The 26,627-nt window shown below is 39.6% G+C and overlaps 1 protein-coding gene across 1 annotated transcript; it reads right to left on the reverse strand.

The window, feature by feature from the left end:
* Window positions 1–26,279, reverse strand: LOC139158191 (vomeronasal type-2 receptor 26-like). Its single transcript, XM_070735609.1, has 8 exons — window positions 26,158–26,279; window positions 24,932–25,223; window positions 19,872–20,705; window positions 18,406–18,624; window positions 17,976–18,284; window positions 15,987–16,080; window positions 5,964–6,125; window positions 1–905 (listed from the first exon to the last, which is right to left on the reverse strand). The coding sequence occupies exons 1-8, from the start codon at window positions 26,277–26,279 to the stop codon at window positions 1–3; spliced, it is 2,937 nt and encodes a 978-aa protein (XP_070591710.1).
* Between the last annotated feature and the right edge of the window lie 348 nt (window positions 26,280–26,627).

Consider the following 26,627-nt stretch of genomic DNA (forward strand, 5'->3'; position numbering starts at 1 on the left):
TTAGAAATGTTTGTTTCTTATCATATTTTCCTTACAGTTAAGATGGGGCCTCAGTATGATAATATAGCATTTGGGGGAAAAGATGCAAGCCAAGAGACCAGTCCCAGAGGCCAAAATGGAGAAGATCTCCACAGCCACCATGGACTTCCCTTTGGTGCTCAGGTAGGTAGGGAGGAAACTGATCCAAACACTGCAAAAGACCAACATACTGAAAGTAATGAACTTGGCTTCATTAAAGCTGTCAGGGAGTTTCCTAGCCAGAAAAGCCACTGTGAAACTCACGAGGGACAGGAGACCCAAGTAGGTGAGGACAGTATAAAACATTGAAGCTGAGCCTTCATTGCATTCCAAGATGATTTCTCCAGTCAATGAGTAGTAGTCCAAGTTGGGAAATGGGGGAGAGGTTACCAGCCAGGTGGCACAAAGAACTGTTTGGACCAAGGGACAGGCTACAACAATGGAATTTGTCAGTGGCTTTCCTAATAATCTCCTTGCCTTGTTCCCTGGTTTGGTGGCCATGAAGGCCAGAACCACCATGGCAGTTTTTGCTAACACTGAGGAAACTGCAAGGGAAAAGAGAATGGCAAAGGTAGTTTGTCGGAAGAGACAGGTGAACTTTCTGGGTTGACCAATGAAAAGGAAGGAACAGAGGAAGCAGAGCAAGAGGGAAATCAGAAGAATGTAGGAGAGATCTCGGTTGTTGGCCTTGACAATCGGTGTATCACGTTGCTTAAGGAAAATTGCCAAAACTGCTAATGTGATCAGAGAAAGGAAGAGAGCCAGAGAAGTTAAAACATATCCCAGGGTCTCTTGATAAGAAAGGAAGTGGATCTTCTTGGCAATGCAGTGGTCCTTCTCCTTGTTGGGATATTGGTCTTCTGGACAAGGGTCACAGCGAGCTGCATCTGGAATTAAGAGTCTTTGGTTCAGTATTTCATGGGCATCCACAGTGAGTTTCTTCCCTCCCACTTAGGGTCTCAGATTTAATTCCCATGTATAGGGGCTAACTCAAAAGGAAAGTGTTGGAAGGACCTGTCACCAACTTATGACCCTGAAAAGGGCAAAACATCCTGGTTCAATAGGAACCTGGGTATAATTTGTCAGAGATTCTCATTTCTTTCACTCTAATCTCTGGGCACTTGCATTGTTATTTTGGCTTTCCGTGAGAAAAAAGATTGGCACTCCCCACTCCCTCATAATGGAAGTTGAAGACAATTGTCCTTTCAGTCAAGAATCCTACTTTTTGCTGTTCTATGATCATAACACATGCATTTTTCTATGTAATTTATTATTTATTTATTTATTTATTTATTTATTATTTGGATTTGTATGCCACCCCTCTCCGAAGAACAAGTGAAACAATCATAATAATCCAATTAATTAAAATATTTAAAGATTTAAAAAAACCCATATACTAACAGACACACACACACAAGCATACCATGGGACAAGGGAGAGGCAATTCCTCAATTTGAAATACGTTTCTCCTATCATTCAATCAGATTTTTTTTTTTGCAAAGGAGTACCATATTTTTCAGAGTGTAAAATGCATTCCGCTCTTGTGGGTAATAATTTTGGTGTATCTTATAGATTGAATATTGGCGCTTTTAGCCTCCCAATCCCCTCCTGTGCATCTTGTTTTTGGCAATGGGTGCATTTTTTGTCAAAACTGGGGTTGGGAACTGCAAAGAGCTCTTGGGGTATGAGGAGGATAAAAACTGGACATGCAGAATAATAATAATTAATAATAATTTATTAGATTTGTATGCCGCCCCTCTCCGAAGACTCGGGGCAGCTCACAACAATAATAAATCAGTGTAACATTGAAACAAATCTAATAATAAAATAAAATATATATATAAAAAACCCTAGCAGTTAAAAACTATACAACACATACATACCGAACATAAAATATAAAAAGCCTGGGGGAGATGTCTCAGTTCCCCCATGCCTGGAGATATAGGTGGGTCTTGAGTAACTTGCGAAAGACAAGGAAAGTGGGGGCCGTTCTAATCTCTGGGGGGGAGTTGATTCCAGAGGGCCGGGGCCACCACAGAGAAGGCTCTTCCCCTGGGGCCCACCAAACGACATTGTTTTGTTGACAGGACCCGGAGAAGGCCAACTCTGTGGGACCTTATCGGCCGCTGGGATTCATGCGGTAAAAGGCGGTTCCGGAGGTATTCTGGTCCAATGCCATGTAGGGCTTTAAAGGTCATAACCAACACTTTGAATTGTGACCGGAAACTGATTGGCAGCCAGTGCAGGCCGCGGAGTGTTGTAGAAACATGGGCAAATCTGGAAAGCCCCATGATAGCTTTCGCGGCCGCATTCAGCATGATCTGAAGTTTCCAAACACTTTTCAAAGATAGCCCCATGTAGAGAGCATTGCAGTAATCGAACTTCGAGGTGATGAGAGCATGAGCGACTGTGAGGAATGACTCCCTGTCCAAGTGGGGCCGCAACTGGAGCACCAGGCAAATCTGGGCAAACACCCTCCTCGCCAGAGCCAAAAAATGGTGTTCTAATGTTAGCTGTGGATCGAGATGGACGCCCAAGTTGCGAACCCTCTCTGAGGGGGTCAATGATTCCTCCCCCCAGGGTAATGAATGGACAGATGGAATTGTCCTTGGGAGGCAGAACCCACAGCCACTCCGTCTTGTCTGGGTTGAGTTTGAGCTTGTTGACACCCATCCAGACCCCAAAATCCTCCAGTCACCGGCACATCCCTTCTACTGCTTCGTTGACTGGACATGGGGTGGAGATGTATAACTGGGTATCATCAGCATACTGATGATACCTCACTTCATGCCCTTCGATGATCTCACCCAGTGGTGGGTTTTTTGGCTTTTCTTTTCGAAATCTAGATGCCTCTTATATTTTGATGCCTCTTATAGTGAAAAAAAAAAAAGGAAAATAGCAGACATAGACAGATTGATCTATATCTCTGACAGGCCTTTTTGTTTTCAGGGAGACTGATAGTCCTGATAGAAGCAGCACATTGCTAGGAACTCAACTGTCAGGTCCACCATTGTGTCCTATCATTCTGCTCTACGGACAGGGGTGGCATACAAATCCAATAAATAAATAAATAAATAAATAAATAAGTAAGTAAGTAAGTAAGTAAGTAAGTAAGTAAGTAAGTAAGTAAGAAGGGGAAAGGAAGCTTGCTGGCATTTTCACATGCTTTTAGTTTGACTGTAGTTGCTTGGGAATTCCTTCCCAGATAGTTACAGCATAATGCCAAGGCCATTGTGCCCTAAGAGTGAACCGTTATCTGCCTAGTACCTCAGAGTTTCCATAAAAATCTTGTACATCACATTGGCTGCTGATGGACTGATCTGGGTGGTTGGGGGGTTGAGTTTAATGAAATGAATGAATGCTGTGTGCTTTGCACAGGATTTTCCTGATCTCCCCTTTCTTTTCTGCAATCACTTTTTCCTCAGTAAAAGTTCTCATTCCTCAGGGATGATGATGATGATGATGATGATGATTATTATTATTATTATTATTATTATTATTATTATTATGTCAGTACAACACAGCAAACGAGATCACTATGTTGGATTTCGTATTTCATCACCAGTCGGGCACTTCCCAAGCACCTAGGACTGTGTGATGTAGCGGTGAATTATGTTTGCCGATCCCAGTAAAGCGGCCTTTTTCAATTGACAGATGGAGATTTTGTGAATTCCGATGGTTTTCAAATGTCCGCTGAGATCCTTTGGTACTGTGCCCAGCATGCCAAGTACCACTGGGACCACTTTCAATGGCTTATGCCAGAGTCGTTGCAGCTCGATTTTTAGATCTTCGTATTTCACTAATTTCTCTAGCTGCTTCTCCTCAATTCTGCTGTCTCCTGGGATTGCGATGTCGATGATCCATACTTTCTTTTTCTTCATGATCACAATGTCTGGTGTGTTATGCTTCAGAATTCGGTCAGTCTGAAGTTGGAAGTCCCACAGTAGTTTTGCTTGCTCATTTCCGACCACTTTTTCGGGCTTATGATCCCACCAGTTCTTTGCCACTGGTAAATGGTAGTTCCGGCACAAGTTCCAGTGGATCATCTGTGCCACAGCATCATGTCTATGCTTGTAGTCAGTCTGTGCAATCTTTTTGCAGCAGCTGAGTATGTGATCGATTGTTTCATCTGTTTCTTTACAGAGTCTGCACTTTGGATCGTCTGTTGATTTTTCAATTCTGGCTTTGACAGCATTTGTTCTAATGGCCTTTTCTTGTGCCGCCAGTATTAGTCCTTCTGTATTATTATTATTATTATTATTATTATTATTATTATTATTAATTAGATTTGTATGCTGCCCCTCTCCGTAGACTCGGGGTGGCTCACACCAACAATAAAACAATGTAAAACAAATCTAATAATTTAAAAACACTAAAAAAACCATTATTAAAAGGATGGGGAATTAGACTGAAAATCAGAATAATTTCCATCCATATTATGAAGCATGTTATACCTACCACACACACATGATCAAGATTCTTTTCATATTTGGGCTTATTCCTTGATCCCGGAAGATTAACAGGATTAACATAGTTAACAGAATTGTAAGGGGCCTTGTAGGTCATCTGTTCAGTTTTAAATAAGGGTCTTTTAATTATTTTAAATATTAGATTTGTTATATGTTGTTTCATTATTGTTGTTAGCCGCCTTGAGTCTACGGAGAGGGGCAGCATACAAATCTAATAAATAAATAAAATAAATAAATAAATACATCTAGTTCAAACCTTGCTCAAGCAGAAAACCCTCGTCCATTTCTGACAAATGGCACTCTAATCTCTTCTTGAAAGTCTCACTTGATGAAGCTCCCACAACTTCTCAAAGCAACGTCTGTTCCATTGGTTGATTATTCTCACTGTCAGAAAGTTCCTCCTTATTTCTAGGTTGAATCTCTCCTGGATTAGTTTCCATTCACTATTCCTTGTGTAGCCTTCAGGTACCTTGGAAAATAGCTTGACCCCCTCCTCTCTGTGGCAGTCCTTCAAATATTGGAAGACTGCTCTCATGTCTCCCCTGCTCCTTCTCTTCAGTAGACTAGCCATGTCCAGTTCCTATAACCATTCTTCACATTCTTCACAATATCATATGCTGCAACGTCCTACCAGTCAATGACTACTTCATCTTCAACCACAACAACACAAGAGCACGCAACAGATTCAAACTTAATACGAACCGCTCCAAACTTGACTGTAAAAAATATGATTTCAACAATCAAGTTATCGAAGCGTGGAACTCATTGCCAGACTCAATTGTGTCAACCCCTAACCCCCAACATTTCTCCCTTAGACTCTCCATGATTGACCTCTCCAGGTTCCTAAGAGGCCAGTAAGGGGCGTACATAAGTGCACTGGTGTGCCTTTCTTCCCCTGTCCAATTGTCTTTCCTTTCTTTCACCTATCTTATATATTCTCTTCCTTTCATATATCCTCTCCTCTAAGTTCACTTTACCCTTATATATATTACTACATGTCTATTTTTCTTCCTATGTATTTGTGTATTGGACAAATGAATAAATAAAATAAATAAATAATAAATAAATGTTCCAGCCTCCAGACAAATCTTGGTTGCTTTTCTCTGCACTCTTTCTAGAGTCTCAACATCTTTTTTATAGTGTGGTGACCAAAACTGGATGCAGTACTCTAGGTGTGGTCTTACTAAGTCTTTATAGACGGTATTAGCATCTCCCTTGATCTTGATTGAATCCATCTGTTAATGCAATGTTGGATTGTGTTGGCTTTTTTGGCTGCCGCTGCACACTGCTGGTTCATATTTAGCTGGTTGTCCAGTAAGACTCCAAGATCCCTCTTACAGTCACTACCATTAATCCTGGTTTCCCCCAGTTAATATTTGTACTTTTGGTTTTTCTTACCTAACTGTAGGACTTTACTTTTCTCTACATTCAATTTCATTTTGTTAGGGCCAGGTCTACATTTGATGTACACTCTACCTGTCTGGTTAGAAATGGTCCCTTCTGGACAAGGGACACAATGGTAGCAGCAGACCTCCTTTCCTTCTGGGACACTTTTTTTCTCTCCTGCCTGGCACCTCTTGTTGCCACACCTGGCAAAGGGCACTTTCTGAAAGAGAAAAGAGAAACGTTTGAGATGATCTAATTAATGACAATGCATCATTTAATTTCCAAATTAAGAGAATAACAGAGTTAGAAGGAACCTTGGAGATCTGCTAGCCCAACCTCTTGCTCAGGGAGGAAACCCTGATTCTCAAATCTCTTATTAAAAACTTCCAGTGTTGGAGCACCCCCAACTCTTGGCTACAAGATGTTTTACAGATTCATTGTTCTAATGGTACCTTCCTTCCTGTTCCTCTGCATAAATTCCCAGTACTGTGGTTTTACAACCATATTATGGGCTTTCTAATATAAGTGTCATGCAATTGGGAAAATACTGTCATTGCCATAGTGCACTAAGAGGTCCCTCAGTCATGGTCTGTTGAGAAGACCCAGAGCCAGTTATGGGCTCCTACGGGTGTTGTTGTTATTGTTGTTGTTGTTGTTATTATTATTATTATTATTATTATTATTATTATATTTATTATATTTGTTATATGTGTTATATGTGTTATATGTGTTATATGTGTTATATGTGTTATATGTGTTATATGTATTATATGTATTATATTTATTATATTTGTATGAAATGATAAAAACAATATGACAAATCTAATAGTTAAAATCTAAAATAACAATAATACATTTTAAAAAGTCTAAAAAACAGGAAACCCCAATATATATAAAAAGCATACATACAGTCATATCATACGCAAAAATCTACATAGGCAGGGGGAGATGTTTCAGTTCCCCCACGCTTGACGACAGAGGTGGGTTTTAAGGAGTTTACAAAAGGCAAGGAGGGTGGGGGCAATTCTAATCTCTGGAGGGAGCTGATTCCAGAGGGTTGGAGCCGCCACAGAGAAGGCTCTTCCTGTAGGTCCCACCAAACGACATTGTTTAGTTGACAGGACCCGGAGGAGACCAACTCAGTGGGACCTAACCGGTCATTGGGATTCGTGCAGCAGAAGGCAGTGTCGTAGATAACCTGGTCCGGTGACATGAAGGGCTTTATAGGTGATGACCAACACTTTGAATTGTGACCGGAAACTGATCGGCAACCAATGCAGACTGCGGAGTGTTGGAGTAACATGAGCATATTTGGGAAAGGCCATGATTGCTCTCGCAGCTGCATTCTGCACGATCTGAAGTTTCCGAACACTCTTCAAAGTTAGCCCCATGTAGAGAGCGTTACAGTAGTCGAGCCTCAAGTTGATGAGGGCATGAGTGACTGTGAGCAGTGACTCCCGGTCCAAATAGGGCCGCAACTGGTGCACCAGGCGAACCTGGGCAAATGCCCCCCTCGCACAGCTGAAAGATGTTTCTCTAATGTGAGCTGTGGATCGAGGAGGACGCCCAAGTTGCAGACCCTCTCTGAGGGGGTCAGTAATTCCTCCCCCCCCAGGGTAATGGACGGACAGATGGAATTGTTCGTGGGAGGCAAAACCCACAGCCACTCCGTCTTATCAGGGTTGAGTTTGAGTCTGTTGACACCCATCCAGGCCCCAACAGCCTCCAAACACCGGCACATCACTTCCACTGCTTCATTGACTGGACATGTATGGTCAGGTAGGGTATGGTCAGGTAGGCAGAACCAATGTAAAAATTAGGATTCAACTGGGTTTTAACTAGGATAGAACCATGGTGGCACAGTTGTTAGAATGCAGTATTACAGGGAAACTCTGCAGCCCATTACCAGGAGTTTGATCCTGACTGGCTCAAGGTTAACTCATTCTTCCATCCTTTTTTCAAAAAAGACAGACAAAGACATACAACATTTAACATTTAAGGAGCTACCATTGCTCCTCTTTCGTAGAAGTCTAACTAATACAGAATATAAAAAACTCAAACTATTTCCAGATCTAAGCAGAAATCCACACTTACAGATTACATTGTCATTAAATTTAATACTATGTTTTTAAGATTAAAATTGTTGATTACATTTCTTTATATATATATATATATATATATATATATATATATATATATATATATATATATTTTTATATATATATATACATACACATACACACACACACATATATATATATATACACATATTTTTTATTATAAATGATATACTTGTATATATATATATGTTTGTAAAAAGCGATAAACAAATTATTAGTAATACAGAAAATAAAATAAAATAAACACTTCTAAGTTATCATAAAAACTATTTAATTCTATCTTATAATTTTTCAAATAATCATATTTAAATTTTTAATACTATTTTTAAGATTCCACCAATCATATACTTTATCCCATATTTTGTAAAACTCTGTTTCGGTTTGATTATTCAAATGTTTAGAAACATAGAAACATAGAAACATAGAAGTCTGACGGCAGAAAAAGACCTCCTGGTCCATCTAGTCTGCCCTTATACTATTTTCTGTATTTTATCTTAGGATGGATATATGTTTATCCCAGGCATGTTTAAATTCAGTTACTGTGGATTTATCTACAACGTCTGCTGGAAGTTTGTTCCAAGGATCTACTACTCTTTCAGTAAAATAATATTTTCTCATGTTGCTTTTGATCTTTCCCCCAACTAACTTCAGATTGTGTCCCCTTGTTCTTGTGTTCACTTTCCTTTTAAAAACACTTCCCTCCTGGACCTTGGTTAACCCTTTAATATATTTAAATGTTTCGATCATGTCCCCCCTTTTCCTTCTGTCCTCCAGACTATACAGATTGAGTTCATTAAGTCTTTCCTGATATGTTTTATGCTTAAGACCTTCCACCATTCTTGTAGCCCGTCTTTGGACCCGTTCAATTTTGTCAATATCTTTTTGTAGGTGAGGTCTCCAGAACTGAACACAGTATTCCAAATGTGGTCTCACCAGCATTCTATATAGCGGGATCATAATCTCCCTCTTCCTGCTTGTTATACCTCTAGCTATGCAGCCAAGCATCCTACTTGCTTTCCCTACCGCCTGACTGCACTGTTCACCCATTTTGAGACTGTCAGAAATCACTACCCCTAAATCCTTTTCTTTTGAAGTATTTGCTAACACAGAACTGCCAATACAATACTCAGATTGAGGATTCCTTTTCCCCAAGTGCATTATTTTACATTTGGAAACATTAAACTGCAGTTTCCATTGCTTTGACCATTTATCTAGTAAAGCTAAATCATTTACCATATTACAGACGCCTCCAGGAATATCAACCCTATTGCACACTTTAGAGTCATCGGCAAATAGGCAAACCTTCCCTACCAAACTTTCCCCTATGTCACTCACAAACATATTAAAAAGAATAGGACCCAGAACAGACCCTTGTGGCACACCGCTTGTAACCTGACTCTGCTCAGAATACTCACCGTTAACAATAACTCTCTGATGTCTACGCTTCAGCCAGCTGCAAATCCATTGAACTATCCAGGGATTAAGTCCAATCTTCACTAATTTATCTATCAGCTCTTTGTGTGGAACCGTATCAAAGGCTTTGCTGAAGTCCAGGTAGGCAATATCCACGGCACCACCTTTAGTCATCATATCTAATTCTGCACATTCTATAATTTTTTTGAATACCTCCGTATCTTTTCTGTATCGTCTTTTCTTTCCATTTCTGTGCGAATACTATTCGCACCGCCGTCAATATATGTATTATTAAATAGTAAACTTCTTTTTTATACTTTATATTTGAAATACCCAATAAGAAAAATTCAGGAGATTTTTTAATCTTCTCCTTAGTGATTTCATTTATCCAATTCTCTACTTTATTCCAAAATATTTTTGTCTCAGAACAGGTCCACCATGCATGATAATATGTACCAACTTCATTTTTGCATTTCCAACAAATAGGCGATACAGATGGAAGCATTTTAGAAATTCTATATGGTGGAAGGTGCCATCTATAAAACATCTTAATTTGATTTTCTTTAAAGGAAATTGATTTTGTTATTTTCCAATTATACATTCATATCTTTTCCCAAGTGTCTAAATCAATCTCTTTGCCAAAATTTTTGCACCAACTGATCATATTGTCTTTCAATATCCAACCAATCGTTCTGTGGTTTAGTAAATATTTATAAACATTTCCAATTGTCTTTATTTGGTTTTGAAATAATAATTTGCTCAATACATTGTTTTCTTTTTTAAAGATATAGATCTTTGCATCTATTTGATACCTGGAACTAATCTGCATGTATTGCCACCAGTCTAAATCTATACCTAACTCGTATAACTCTTGTTTTGTTCTTAATTTTAGTTGATTATCTAACAAGTCACTATATTTCCAAATCTTGCCTTTCCCTTTAAGATTCGGGTGTACAATGGCTTCAAAGGGTGAAACCCATTCTGGCATTACTAGAAAATGGTTCTTCTTTATTTCATTCCACACTTCTATCAATGCTTTCCTGATAACATTATTTTTAAAATATGAGTGGGTTTTTAATTTATCGTACCATACAAATGCATGCCAACCTACCATCAAGTCTTGTCCTTCTAAATTGAGCAATCTTTGATTTTCTAATGTCAACCATTCTTTTATCCATGTCAGGGCCGTGGCATAATAATATAGTTTCCAATTTGGGAGACCTAGGCCTCCTCTTTCCTTATGATCTTCTAATGAATTTTGTTTTATTCTTGATTTTTTACCTTGCCAAATAAATTTTTTTATTATCTTATTCAATTCGGCAAAGAATTTCGTTCCTGGATTTATTGGGATCACTTGAAAAAGAAACAATATTTTTGGGAGGATGTTCATTTTAACTGTGGAAATTCTTCCTACTAATGATAATTGTAGATTACTCCATATTTCTAAGTCTTTTTTGATCTGATTTAATAATTTTAGATAATTGTCATTTTTTAAAGATACGGCTTTGGAAGTCATCCATATCCCTAAATATATCACTTTTTTCACGATCTTCATGTTTGATAGGTCTCCTAAATATTTTCTCTGTATTTCAGTCATATTTTATGTTAATATCTGTGTCTTTTCCTTGTTTATTTTCAATCCTGCAACTTTCCCATATTCTTCAATCGCATTTATTAGATTTGAAATAGATTCTATTGGATCATCCAAGACAAACACTATGTCGTCGGCAAATGCTTGTGTTTTATAGTTTTCTTTTCTAATTTTCAATCCTTTTATTTCCTTATCTGATCTTATTTTTATTAACAATGGTTCTAAAGTTAAAATAAATAACAATGGTGATATTGGGCAGCCTTGTCTTACTCCTCTTTGTATAACTACTTTTTCTGTCTGTTCACTATTTATTATAATTTTAGCAGTTTGTTCAGAGTATATAGCGTCTATTATGTTGAAAAATTTTGTTCCTACTTCCATCTTATTTAATTGTATTTTCATAAAATTCCAATCCACATTGTCAAATGCTTTTCTGGCGTCTAAAAATATAAGTGCCATTTGCCTTTCAGGATGTTGCTCATAATATTCCAAGGTATTAATTATTATTCTTAAATTATTTTTAATTTGTCTACCTGGTAAAAATCCATTTTGGTCACTATGTATCATATTATTTATAATACTTTTAAGTCTATTGGCAAATATTGATATAAAAATTTTATAATCGACGTTCAACAATGAAATAGGTCTGTTATTTTCAATTTTTTCCTTCTTTGTTTTAGCCTTATGTATTAAAGTTATTAAAGTTTCTGACCAAGTTTTTGGTAATTTACCTATTGTCAATATTTGATTATATATCTGAAGCATGTTTGAAAAAAGTATTTCTAGTTCTAATTTATAAAATTCAGCTGGTATTGTGTCTGGACCAGTCGCTTTATTGTTTTTTTGATTCTTTATAGATTGTTTTAATTCTATATCTGTAATAGGTCTATTTAAACTTTGCTGTTGTGTTTCGGTTAAAACTGGAAGTTCTATTTTTTCCAGATATTTAAAAAATAAATCCTCACTTATCTCTTCTTTCTTATATAATTGTTTATAAAATTCCAATACTATTTCCTTTTTATCTTCTATTCTATGTTTTATTATACCTTTTGAATCTATCAAATTTTTTATAATTTTATTTTCTCTCTCTTTTCTTAGTTTGTATGCCAGCCATCTTCCGGGTTTATTCGCATGCTCAAAATAGTCTTGTTTTACTCTCTTTATCTTTTCTACAATTGATTCTTGTTCTATTAATCTCAGTTTATGTCTTATTAATTCTCTCTGATTTTTTAATTTGTCATCCTTATCCTCTTTTTGCATTAAAATTTCTAATTTTCTTAGTTCTTCTACTAGTGTTCCTTGGTATTTTTTCTTTTCTTTATTTTTTCTTGCTGTAAATGATATTGTTAGTCCGCGTATATATGCTTTGGTTGTATCCCATAAATTTTGAGGTGTAGTATCTGTATTTTTATTTATTTTCAAAAAAATCTCTAATTCCTTCTCTATCCATTTCTTATATTCAGGATCTTTTGTTATAGTTCTATTCATTGACCAATTCTTTATTCTCTTTTTACCTTTCCAATATATGGATAAAGGGTTATGGTCCGCCCAAGTATTTGTCTCTATTTCCATTTCACTTATTTGTTCCATTATGTGTGTAGGGGCCCAAGCCATATCAATTCTAGACCATGTCTTATGCGGGTTAGAATAAAAAGTATACTGTTTATCTTTTAAATGCTGTTCTCACCATACATCTTTTAGTGCTAATTCTGAACTCATTTTCCAAAATGAGACCGGTAAGATTACCTTTTTTTTCTTTTCTTTTCTTTTCCCATTATAATCCATATGATCATCTGAAATTGCATTGAAGTCTCCTACTATTATCATATTTTCAATTGATAACTCATTAATTTTTTCATGTAAATCTTTATAAAATTCTTTTTGATTATCATTTGGTGCATAAATTGAGACAATTGTTAATGGTTTTGTTTCTAAGTCTAATTGTACTATCAAAATCCTTCCATCCCCATCATTATATATTTCTTTAGATTCAATTAGTTCATCAATATACATTGCTACACCTCTTTTCTTTTGATTGGCCAAACTAGTATATAATTTCCCCAATTTTGGGTTTTTAAGGAGACTTCTTTTTGATTTTTTAATATGAACTTCTTGTAAAATGTTTATCTGGGCTTTTTGTTTCGTAAGTTTAGTTAATACTTGGTTTCTCTTCCTTGGGTTATTCAATCCGTTGATATTGACTGAAAATATTTTCAGATCATGTGTCATCTTTATTTATAGTACCTTTTGACTTCTTTTGGTTCTTGGAGTCGAATATCCAAGATTAAATCCTGTGAGATCTCTAGTTGTTTCGGCTTCACGAACAATGCTTCTTCCCCTCCGCCACCCGTAGCCCCCATCATATCATCGCTAGGCTTTGGTTGAATGTGAATTTGTGCGGTACTGTCCAGTCCACTGCGTGCTAGGAAAGATCTTGCTTGTTCTACACTTTCTATTTTCACTCTCGTTGATTGCCATGTTAAAGTCAGCCCTTCTGGTATCAGCCATCTGAAAAGAATGTTCTTTCTGATTAAAATGTTTGTGAGAAAATAATATTGTCTTCTACTCTCTCGGACTCTCCTCGGGACTTGTTTCAGAATCGTGATTTCTTTCCCGTCGCATTGAAGGGACTCGTTTTTTGTGTATCTCAGTATCGCATCTTTGACAATTCTTCTTGTGAACTTAATGTGGACTTCTCTGGGTAAATTATGGCGCCTTACATATCCGGTCTGGACTCGGTAGACTTCGTCGATTTATTTTACCAGGTCTGTTGGGTCCAGCTGCAAAATAGCTCCCATGACTTCTGCCATTTTTGCAGGCAAATCTTCATCTTTTTCTTCTTCAATGTTTTGGAACCTCAAGCCATGCAGTGCGGAGTGAAGTTCTAGATTGGTTATTGCTATATCAAAGTCTCTGCGGGCTGCATAGTTACGATCTTCATATTCTTCTACTCTCTGTCCCACATCTTGGATTTTTCCTTCTGTCACTTGTATTCTCTTTTCGCTGTCTTGTAATTTTTGTTGAATGACTTTTATATTTCCGTCCATTTCGGCAACATTCCCTTTTACTTCAGTTAATTCAGTTTTAAGTTCCGCAATTTCTTTTTTGATTTCGTCTTTCATCTCCTTCATCTCTTGCCTCAGTTCTTGTAAGTAGGTTTTCATTTCTTCTTTATTTGTGTCACTTTGAGTTTTTGCCTGGGTTTGTAGTGCCTTGATGTCTGCTAGTGCTTCTTGGATAATCTGGAAGTTAGGGTCCATCATAGGCTTGTCTTTTTCTTTCTCTTTGGCCAACATTGTGGGTATGAAGTTGGGGATACCCTGGGTGTAGAAGTAGGGACGGGAGTAGTTGGTTGTTTTCGTGATGTTATTGTAGTCACTGAAGTCACACTCTGTGCCCTGTGGGTACCTTTAATAATCCAAAATCACTGTTATTATTTTATTTTAAAAATTATTTTAATCAAAATCTTATATATTCTTATATTCTTAGTAAGAAAATGGTACAAAGAAAAGAGAAAAGGAGGAAATTAAGTATATCAATTCAATTCAGTTAATGTTATAATTAATTATTTTGGTTTAATTAGAAAGGGAAATTAAAAAGAAAAAGAAAAGAAAAAAGGGGGTGGAAAGGTAGAGAAATATTTCCTAGACTTCTTGGGGGGGGATCAGGTGGGGGAAAGGAAGAAACCAATATTTCTAGCACATAGCTATTTAATACTAAAAAAGAGGGAAAATAATTAAAAATAAAAGATGGAAAAGGGAAAGCGAGAAGAAAGAAAAGAAGGAAGAAAATAGGTAAAAAGGTAGGGAGATTTCTTTAAAGAGAAGAAAATGATAGGGGGGGAAGAGAAAAAACTGTAAAAAATTCCTTTAAAAGAAAAAAGGAAGAAATGAAATATGAAGGGATATATATATAAAAGAAAAAAAATTAATAACAATACAATAATAATAATCAATTAACTAAAAAAAGGTAAAAGAAAAAAGGATCTAAAAAATCTAAAAGAAAAATCCAACAGGTAAAAAAAAGAAGCAAAAAAGAAAGGAAACTATTAAGTCCAAAAATGCCAAAATATGCTTGATGAAAATCTCTAAAAAAAAAGAAAAATACTCCAAGCGAATGCCCAATGTAATGTCCAATATAATATCCAATTAAAATAAGTATCTTCTTATTGTAAAAAAGGATTAAAAAAGGAAAACAAGGAAAGAAGGAACGAACACGAAAAATATCCTTACGCCTCCAAATTCGTGTTGAAAGGAAAATAGTCCCTCTTAGTCCATAAAAAAGAAAAAATCCAATCGAAAAGAATTATAAAGATATAAAAATAAAATATACTGTTCAAAATTTACTCCAGACAATTACAATCTCAGTAAAATTCCATTATAAAAAGGTAATTTCAGTTCAATCCATGTTGTCATATATTCAATTCATTTAAACATTTTTACTTTATCTAGTCAGGTAGCTGTCAAATCAGTCTTTAGTTGTCAGATAAAAATATGGTTTAAAAGGAAAAACAAAAGTGAGGAATAAACAACAAAGACACCACACTATCCTAAGATTGTAGAAAAAATTGAAAAAGAAAAGGATTATACAGTGCTAATGGATTTAACAAAGGCAAGTAGTTCCGGCTAGGCTTCTCTCCGCGTATGGATATGACTTACAATTTGTTTATTCTTCCTCTGCCTGTGTTCGCCTTCAAAGTTCTTTTTTCTGAAAAAAAAAAAGATTCCGAAACATTCCGTGTGGTGCTGTAAATCTCCCTTATCTGCCGATCTGCTGGTTTGTAGACTTCTTGATCTTTCTTTAACTTCCGCTTTCGGCGATCGCTATGGCTGCGCCCAGACGGCCGTCTGGTTGCAGCTCTCCATTCCCGTAGCTGCGGGGCTGTCCCTAACCCCCGGGTCGCGGCGATCCATCCCGGGGGGTCCAGGAGACCCCCTGTCCTAGGCCGACCCCATCTGGGTGTCGGCACAATGCAACGCGGCGTCCTACGGGGTGAAACGAAGGCCACGGAGCCGGAGCTTGGCTTCCGCACCTCCGGCGCGATCGAGCTCCACCCGGAAGTCCTCAAACTCATTCTTCCATCCTACCGAGGTGGGTAAAATGAGGACCCAGATTGTTGGGGGCAATAGGCTAACTCTGTAAACTGCTTAGAGAGGGCTGTAAAGCACTGTGAAGTGGTATATAAGTCTAAGTGGGAAGGAAGGGAGGGAGGGACGGAGGAAGGAAGGAAGGGCTATGGTGGCTCAGTTGCTAGAATGCGACATTGCAGCTTGATTCTTGGGGTCAATAGGCTAACTCTGTAAACTGCTTATAGATGGCTATGAAACACTGTGAAATGGTACTGTATATATGTCTAAGTGGGCGGGAGGGAGGGCAGGAGAGAAAGAGGGAAGGAAGGGAGGGAGGGAGGGAGGGCCATGATGGCTCAGTGGCTATAATGCAACATTGCAGTCTGATTCTGCCCACTGCAAGCAGCTTGATCCTGGACTAACTGTCCTTTAAAAGTCAGCAAAAGGAGGACCCAGATTGTTGGGGGCAATATGCTGACTCTGTAGAGTACTGCAGAGTGGAATATAAGTCTAAGTGGGAAGGAAGGGAGAAAGGAAGGAAGGAAGGAAAGAAAGAAAGAAGGAAAGAAGGAAGGAAGGGGAAGGGTTATGGTGGACTGGTTAGAATGCAGTGTTGCATGATGATTCTTCCCACTGCCATGAGTTCAATGCTGACCAGCTCAAGGTTTATTCATCCTTCTTTCTGAGGTCAGTAAAATGAGGACCCAGATTGTTAAGGGCAATATGCAGAGGGCTGCACAGCATTATGTAGTATATAGGTGCTATTGTTGTGTTTTCCTAATACCATCTCTCTATCTCAATCCATTTTCCCCACCCTCAATGACAAGGAAATTCTGCCTTGCTAAGGGAGAATGAATCACTCCCTGAATTTATTGTCAAGCTGTTGCAGAAGTTGGTGATAAATAAATGGCTTGTCACACTGTCTGTAGAAGACCTGATGTTTGTGGGAACTTGGAAGGGGTGAATGCCCGGGGAGAACAGATTCAGCTGTCAAAGCATTATTTCGAGTGGTTCAAGGACATGCCTACCCAGTGGGGTGGAAGTGAAGAAAGGTTGGCACCATCTGAATGGACAGTGTGACAAGTTTGTGGGTGTGAGACAACAGATGTGAACTTTCAACTGAGTGAGAAACTGAGGTTTCCCTGTCTAGGTGCCAGGATGGCTCCAGAAATAAATTGGAACTTTGAGGAATACTTTGACTCAGATTCTGATTTAGTTGGGATGTTACCTGGAACTTTGACATCTTTAACCTGGATCTCTCATAAATTCTTACCCAGCTACCTGTTGGGTGCTGGGGAGGGCAACTGAATCCCCACATCCAACCCGCACCGGGCAGTATGAAAACTCAAAAAAGGAAAACAAAGTGATAAAAGGGAAGGAGCAAGATGCTAGGGGATTTGAAGGCCTCTACAATCCACTCCAAGGATTCACAGCTACCAGAGAGGAATGGAGAAAGCAAGAAATTATGCCCACACCCTGCTATGACGGTAAAAGATTCCAGCTGTCATACCGTCAGCCAATGATGGACCTTTCTGACCAGTTTGAACATTTAACCGTGAGTTAGATGAGCCCTAAATCACAGCCAAAGTTCTCCTTCCCAGAAAGGCACCAGGGCCCCTATTGAGCAGGAACATGTGTTTTCCATACAAAGGCAAGCAGGGGGTCTCTCCACTGGGGGGAAGCTTACTTGGACAACCCAGTACCCTCCTCCAAAGCTAGCTGACCAGCCCAACCTAGGAATCGCCCAGCAATGGCAGTGGGGAGTGGGGGAAGTGACACCAGCAACCCCATCCCAGGCCTGGAAGCAATGCCACTGTGGCAAGCCCAACCAGGATGGACTGTCTTCCCTGGAGTGGGGTGGGCAAAGATCCAGTAGACCCTGGGATACCCCTGCAACTGAGCATCCCACTTGCAATGCCAAGTCTGACTGCACCTGCCACTCCATCTTCGGACAGATGGGGCCACATGGGGCATAGGCCAATGGAGGCATCAAAGAGGGAATTAAGTCAGAGGCCTCCCCCAGCAGGTTGTCAGGTTGTCCCCCCATCGGCCGCACCCAGACCATCTCCCACTTCCAGACAAAGAGGCCAAAGACCACCAGAATTTGGACAGTTGGCATTGTGGTCAGAAGAGCCTCCTCCTCCTCCTCCCCCTCCTCTTCCTCCTCCTCCTCCTCCTCCTCCTCCTCCTCCTCCTCCAGAAAATGATGAGACCTCATCTACAGAAGTGGCAACTCGTTGGGAGGGAAGGAACAGCGATGAAGATGACCCAATTGGATTATGATTTAGTTTGGATGTTACCTGGAACCTTGACATTCATAACATTTCTTTCTAGCCTACCTTTCTGGCCCAGGTGATTGAACCAGGGTTGATAGTAAAATCTTGGCCTAGGGAAAACCTGGGATTTTTTTGCCCGACTTTCACATGGACAAAAGACTGATTGCGGAGGAAAAGCCAGTTGAGAAGATCATACTGAGCTGTTCCAAGTCCATTTTTTGAGATTGTGACTTCATTTCCACTGCTGTCATTGAATCGGACATTCTTCAAATAGGCAAGAAGCTGAAAGAAAAAAAGGATTTTAGCAACTAGGATAATTGGAAATGACAAACCATGGCTTCTAGCATTCCATGTTGACCATCACTTTAGGAGATAATTGCAAGACTGAATCTAGACATCAGGAATACCATCCAATAACAGGAATGTATTGTTGGGCATGAGTGAACCCATCATTGTAAAAATATTCTATTTATTTATACATTTTTCCTACTTTATTTAGTAGTAGGTTATGGTCTACTTTGTTAAAAGCCTTACTGAAATCCAAGTAAAACACATCAATGGCATTCCCCTGGTCCACTAATTTTGTCACTTTGTCAAAGAATGCTAAAAGATTAGTCTGGCATAATCTGTTTTGACAAACCCATGTTGGCTTATGGTTATTACTTGTCTCCGAGTCTTCGGAGAAGAGCGGCATAAAAATCTAATTATTATTATTATTATTATTATTATTATTATTATTATTATTATTATTTCTAGGTGTTTGTTGATTCATTGTTTGATTATCTTTTCCAACATCTTCCCTGGTATTGAGGTCAGGCTGATAGGTCTGTAGTTTCCTGGACCTGTTTTTTCCCTCTTTCTTGAATATAGGAACTACATCAGCTCTTTTTCAGTCCTCTAGCAATTCCCCGGTGCTCCAGGATCTTTGAAAGATATATTTCAGTGGTTCTGAGCTCTTGTCTGCCAGTACTTTCAGAACCTTGGGGTGTAATCTATTTGGTCCTGGTGATTTGAATTCATCTAGGGTGAACAGGTGTTCCCTTACCATTTTCTTCCCTATTTTAACTTGTGTTCTTAATATATTTTTTGAAAGGTTGGGCTGTTTTTTCCCTTTGTGTAAAGACAGATTGAAAAAATGTGTTGAGTAGCACTGCTTGTCACTTTGTTGTCCCTGCTGCCTGTCATTTTGTTGCTGTTTTTGTCCAAATTTACTTGTACTTACTTTGCTTTTGTTAATGTTCATACCAATACCTGCTATCTTGTACATGTTTTGACAAATAAATAAAATAAAATAAAATAAACAATAAATGAAGACCTATCCAACCTGGAACTTTCTGACAATGTGTAAGGTTACCCTTCCTTTTTAAAAAAAAAAAAAGTCAAATCATCCTACTTATTATACTGTAATTTTTTTAAAAACCCACTGATTTAGTTTATTTTCAAATGTCATGAAATGGGTAGCATGGGAATATATAAATAGCCATGAGAACCTCTAAAAATGAACCTAGATAGAAAGTTTCAAAACTTACCTGCCATGACTGTATATTGGAAACCCTCTTTCCAAGCCTCATCATGGCTGGTCGCGCTCCTGATCCATGCATTTCATGCACTGTATGTGCCACAGCATAAACAGCAGTGTAGATGTTGTAACTTTCACCTGTCATGCTCGCTTCAAACATGTAAGAAGGCAGATTCTGCAAACTCTCCTTTCCAGTACATAGTTTTTCCTTCTTTTTAAGGATCAATCCTGGTTTGTGGAACCTGCAGTTAAAGAGCCTTTCCCACCATATATGCAGAAAGACATCCCCTTGGGGTTTCAAGGGATCTAAAGACAGAAGTAAGTTCCTGAATTCTGGGACATCGTGGCTGTGGTCCTTGAAATGCAAAGCTCCATGGAAGAACTTCAGAAATTTCAAAGCTTTGGGAGATGCGCTGATTTCCCAATGGGAAGTCAGGATCCAAACAGTTGCAAATGGAATCTTATTGGATTTTTGAAAATACTGCAGAGACGCATATACAGTTTTAATAGACTTGGGTTCTCCAAACAAAATGATCACTTCAGCTTTAAACCAAGTTATGATGAGAGGAACCAATTTCGCTGCTGCATATGCAGCATGTCCAGATTCCAACAAGTAAGTGAAGGCCAGGCAGATCTCCTTCTCCTTCAGCATGGGCATCACAGTTGAGGTGAAACGTTCTCCAGCATCACTTTGAGGGGCCACCAGCCCAACCCAGTTCCACTGGAAGTGGAAGAGCAGCTGGATTAAACCCTCATACTGTGGAAATTCCTTGGGATTAATCCGGAAGAAGGAAAGGTAAACATTTCTGTCTCTCTGAGTGAACTTTAGGAAATCAAATCCAAGCTGTAAGAAGGGAGAGTCTGGTTTTACAAATGAATTTTTCATGCAAAGGTCATAGTTTATGATGAGTTTAAGGCTTACCATCTTGTGGCTTCAATAAAAGCTTCCTTTTCAAATGCAAAATGTTTCAAGAGTTCTACTTTCTTGCGCTGAGAAGGTAGGCCTTACACTACCCTACCTTTCTGGATACTTCAGTAGGCTCTGCTTAACTTCCACTCAGCCTTGACTCATCTTTGCTGAGCTGCTTCTGCAGCCCTTAATCCATTGTGATCAGATGGCTGTAGCTGGTTTTCATATTTGGAAGGCTTGTGGGGCTGTAAGGCTCCTTTATCACTTTAATCAGCTGTGGAAGTTTCAGAGACCCCTTGCTGTCTCCACAAAACTTTGGTAAATACATCTCCTGCTGTGTCCCTTCTCTCTCCCACCCATCCCCCATTACCTCCCAAGTTTCTCTTTTATCCCCCTGTGCTGCAGCTGGAATCCTTTGCTCTCTTAAAGTCCCAAGGAACACAATCCACAAGGAAAGAAGTCTTTCTTTCCAGACATGGTAAATATCAGTTTCCTTTCCCTTACAGATACAGATGGATATTGGCAGACTTGAACACTGAGCCTTAGTTATCAATATGATATTCAATGGTGAGAGAAGAAAGGTTCTGCATTTAGAAAAGAAAAAACAAATGCAGTAATATAGAATACAGTGGTACCTCTACTTAAGAACTTAATTCATTCCATGACCAGGTTCTTAAGTAGAAATGTTCTTAAGTAGAAGCAACTTTTTCCATAGGAATCAATGTAAAAGCAAATAATGCATGCAAACCCATTAGGAAAGAAATAAAAGCTTGGAATTTGGATAGGAGGAGGAAGAAGAAGAGGAGGAGGAGGACAGTTGCTGCCGAAGGAAGAAGGTGAGGTGAGCACCCCCTTTTGCCTTTCCATACCAGATGCTCTGAGAGGCAACAAAGCGCCAGGTGTATGGGAGGCAGCATGAGGGAGTCACCACAGCGAAGTGGCTTATTCTCTCTCCAAGTGCCCAGAGACCAGAAAATGCTCTACTCGCTCTGGGCTACCAAAGTCTCCTTAAGCGCCACCAAAAGTTTCCTTTGGCAGCCCAGAAAAGCCCACGATGGCTGGGATTAAAGGGGGAATGGCAGGAAACTGGTTGGGCCTTCATGCTGCTCTCAAATTTCCTGGGAAACTTTTCTGGGCTCGAGTTCTTAAGTAGAAAATGGTAGAGGCAAAAAAAAATATTGAGCACCCAATTCTAATCTAGAAAAGTTCTTAAGTAGAGGCGTTCTTAAGTAGAGGTACCACCGTATGTGATACCTGGCTCAATAGTAATAACTCCAAAAGGGATCTTGGAAACCTAGTGGACAATCACTTAAATATGAGCCAGTAGTGTGCTGCAGCTGTTAAAAAAGCCAATGTAATCCTAGACTGCATTAACATAGGAATAGAATCAAGATCACTTAAAAGGATTGTGGTACTTTATAAAGCCTTGTTAAGACCACACAATATTACATCTGGTGTTGATTGCTATGATATAATACAAGATGTTCAGACTCTGGAAAGAGTACAGAGAAGAGCAGCAAAATGACCAGACCAGCAGGGAACTGAAGGCAAAAAATATGAAGACCAGTTGTAGGAAATGGGAATGATTAGTTTAATGAAAAGAAGGAATAGGGGTGATATTATTATTATTATTATTATTATTATTATTATTATTATTATTATTATTATTATTATTAATTGGATTTGTATGTTGCCCCTCTCCGTAGACTCGGGGCGGCTAAAACATCATGTAAATCCAATACTAAAAACAACTGAAAAACCCTTATTATAAAACTAAACATCCATGCAAACAAACATACCATGCATAAATTATAAAGGCCTAGGGGGAAAGAATGTCTCAATTCCCCCTTGCCTGACGACAGAGGTGGGTTTTAAGGAGCTTACGAAAGGCAAGGAGGGTGGGGGCAATTCTAATCTCTGGGGGGAGTTGATTCCAGAGGGTCGGGGCTGCCACAGAGAAGGCTTTTCCCCTGGGCCCCGCCAAGCAACATTGTTTTGTTGACGGGACCCGGAGAAGGCCCACTCTGTGGGACCTAAAAGGTTGCTGGGATTCGTGCGGCAGAAGGCGGTCTCGTAGATACCCTGGTCCGATGCCATGAAGGGCTTTATAGGTAATAACCAACACTTTGAATTGTGACCGGAAACTGATCGGCAACCAATGCAGACTGCGGAGTGTTGGTGTTATATGGGCATTTTTGGGAAAGCCCATGATAGCTCTCGCAGCTGCATTCTGCACGATCTGAAGTTTCTGAACACTTTTCAAAGGTAGCCCCATGTAGAGAGCATTACAGTAGTCGAGCCTCGAGGTGATGAGGGCATGAGTGACTGTGAGCAGTGACTCCCGGACCAAAAAGGGCCGCAACTGGTGCACCAGGCAAACCTGGGCAAATGCCCCCCTCGCCACAGCTGAAAGATGTTTCTCTAATGTGAGCTGTGGATCGAGGAGGACGCCCAAGTTGTGGACCCTCTCTGAGGGGATCAATATTTCCCCCCCCCCAGGGTGATGGATGGACAGATGGAATTGTCTTTGGGAGGCAAAACCCACAGCCACTCCGTCTTATCAGGGTTGAGTTTGAGTTTGTTGACACCCATCCAGGCCCCAACAGCCTCCAGGCACCGGCACATCACTTCCACTGCTTCATTGACTGGACATGGGGTGGAGATGTAAAGCTGAGTATCATCAGCGTACTGATGATACCTCACCCCATGCCCTTGGATGATCTCGCCCAGCGGTTTCATGTAGATATTAAATAGCAGGGGGGAGAGACCAACCCCTGAGGTACCCCACAAGGGAGAGACCTCGGGGTCGACCTCTGATCCCCCACTAACACCAACTGCGACCGACCGGAGAGGTAGGAGGAGAACCACTGAAGAACAGTACCTCCCACTCCCAACCCCTCCAGCTGGTGCAAAAGGATACCATGGTCGATGGTATCGAAAGCCGCTGAGAGGTCAAGGAGCACCAGGACAGAGGATAAACCCCTGTCCTGGGCCTGCCAGAGATCATCCATGATAGCAATGTTCCAAAATCTGAGGGGCTGCCACAAAGAAGAGGGAGTCAATCTATTCTCAAGGCAGAACAAGAAGTAATGAATGGAAACTAATCAAGGAGGGAACCAATCTAGAACTAAAAAGGAATTTCCTGACAGAACTATTAATCAGCAAAATGGCTTGCCTCCAAAGGTTGTGGGTGCGCCCACATTGGAAGTTTTTACCATTTTTCTGAAGTGGTATAGGGTTTCCTGATTGAGCAGGAGGGTTAGATTAAAAGACTGTTAGCGAACCAAATAGCATTCTGAGAAATAAATCAATTTCACTCCTGTGCTTCTCGCCGGGTAAGATTTATTAACAGCCATGTCTGGATTCGACTGGAATCATTCCAACTCTGATTACATCCGGATCAAAACCCCATATCATATCCCCACACCCAAAAGGACAGTCATGAGGACCAATCCGATGCAGGATTGCTGATTCCTTCCTGTGTTTGTTACTATGGCATCTGCAGAAAGGAACGTGTGGTGGTATATCTCTCTCTCACACTCACTCCCAAACTGCGTGAGGCCCACCTTGGACTTCACATAATGACTGTGGGCCTTGCAAAGACCCTCCCGGGTCCCTTCAAGCTCTGTTTTTCTGTTATTCTTCTATTATGAAAAACACCACCAGCATAGCAGTGGTGGTTGCTCCCAGTTTGGCCTGATTCAACAAACCATTAGTGGCGGCGGCAGGAGGCTCCACCCAATCTCTCAGGAGGTTCCGCCTACCTGCCCTGGATGCTTCTGCATAGATACATTGTGCTTGCACAAACAGGTAATGACAGGATTTAGAACCCACTACTATGACATAGATTGTGTGGCTCTGGCATGTGAAAAACCAAGATAATGAATCATCACCTTTATTCATACAATAAACCAGATTGAAGCATGGTTACATTTCAAAGAATAAATTAGGTAGGGATTTCATTCATTTGTTACTTTGTGATGGGGATATAAAGAATATATCTTGACATATAAAATATAAAAATAAAACAAACTCTTGCATGAATTTAACAAAAGACGGTCTCCTAATTGCCCCAAGCTGACTTCAGCTACATCTTTGACTTCTCTATATGCTTTTGTTCTGTGTCTGCTCCAAATTGGTACCCTATGGAACCCCCTTACCTGTGGGACCTTGAAGATGCTGAAGATGGAGGCCATCTGCCTTGAGTATTGGGAGCTGAGATCTCCTATGACAGAGAGTAGAGGGTCCTGATTGTCACATTTGTAATTTGGAAGCATTTGGCCTCGTGTAGACAGAAGAGAGAGGCTGTTCCAGGAAACCCTGCTAACAGACTCTTTATTGTCAAAAATATGGAAGCCAAGTGTGATGTTTGGCAGCAGAACCAAATCCTTATTGAGTTTCATTACTGCAAATACCAAGACCTGGAATAGCTGATAATTCTTGAATGTAACACTATAAAGAGAAGAGGAGAGGAGAGGAGAGGAGAGGGAATGGAATGGAATGGAACAGAATTGAATGGAATGGAATTCTTTATTGGCTAAGTGTGATTGGACACACAAGGAATTTGTCTTTGGTGCATATGTTCTCAGTGTACACAAAAGAAAAGATACATTTTCAAGAATCATGAGGTACAACAACACCTAATGGTTGCCATAAGGTACAAATAAGATTAGTAGTAATAGGAAAGCAGCCTTAGTGAATAGTTTGACAGTGATGAGGGAATTATTTGTTTAGCGCAGTGATGGCATTATGGAAAAAAGTGTTCTTGTGTCTAGTTGTGTATAGCGTTGTTTTGAGGGTAGGAGTTGAAACAATGTATGACCAGGATGTGTGGGGTCAGTAAATATTTTCACAGCCCTCTTTTTGACTCTGCAGTGCACAGATATTCAATGGAAGGACGGTTGGCAGTAATTTGTTTTTTCTACTGTTCTAAAGTGAGAAAACATTTGGGACTATTACAGGGAACCTTTTGCATGGGAGAAATATCTGAGGAAACTTTAGCAGTTTGGATGTCACTCTGAAAAACTCTCTCAGCTCTGAGATCCACTGCTGTTCCTAGGACTCCACTGGAGAATACAAGCTAGCTTTGCAAATGAGCACAAATTATTCCATAACAGTTTGCCTTTTTTGATATACCCAAATATCAGCCTTTTGAATTTTTCACCATGACTTCCTGTCCAAATGAATGTCATAACACCACAGTTTCTAACATGCATCCCTTCCTCACTTTTTATGATATCATCTTCATGATGAAACTGCAACATGGCAGTCTATTTTATTAAAATGGTTTTTTTATCTTGGAAAGTACCAAATCTGCTTAACAGCAGCAGAATCTCAAACAAAGGAGACAATCCTCTAACACCATTCCCTTCCAGGTGAAATGTACCTGCTTGTCGTTTCTGTCTTTGATGCCTCTTGGTCAAATTTCAACTCTTCAAGGTTATAAATCTTTTTCAGGAGCAAATTTGCTCCAATAATGAGATCACCAGGCCCATAGTGGTCCTCCATAGTTCGCAAAGGGGTCCTAGCTATGCATACAATTTGCATTTCATTATGAGTTGTTGAAGGCAGGAGCCAAAAAAGAAGCAGCAGGAGAAGCAGCCCATTCATTTTTTTCATCTTCCTCCATTGACCAAAAATCAATGCTTAATGTGAAGCTGGACTTCAGGCTGTTTCGCATACAATATTACCAGGGCTTTAGCACAGAAGAAGCAGATGATGCCACTTGGGTGGCCTCAGGGCAAATTAATACTAAGTGTACTTTCTCTTATCTGACTTCTGACAGAAGAAAACACTGAGGCCAGTTAAGATTCATTGATTGCAAGATATTACATCTTTGCAAAACAACCAAAGGTG

This window comes from Erythrolamprus reginae, chromosome 1 (assembly GCF_031021105.1).
Source record: "Erythrolamprus reginae isolate rEryReg1 chromosome 1, rEryReg1.hap1, whole genome shotgun sequence".
Classification (NCBI taxonomy): Eukaryota; Metazoa; Chordata; class Lepidosauria; order Squamata; family Dipsadidae; genus Erythrolamprus; species Erythrolamprus reginae.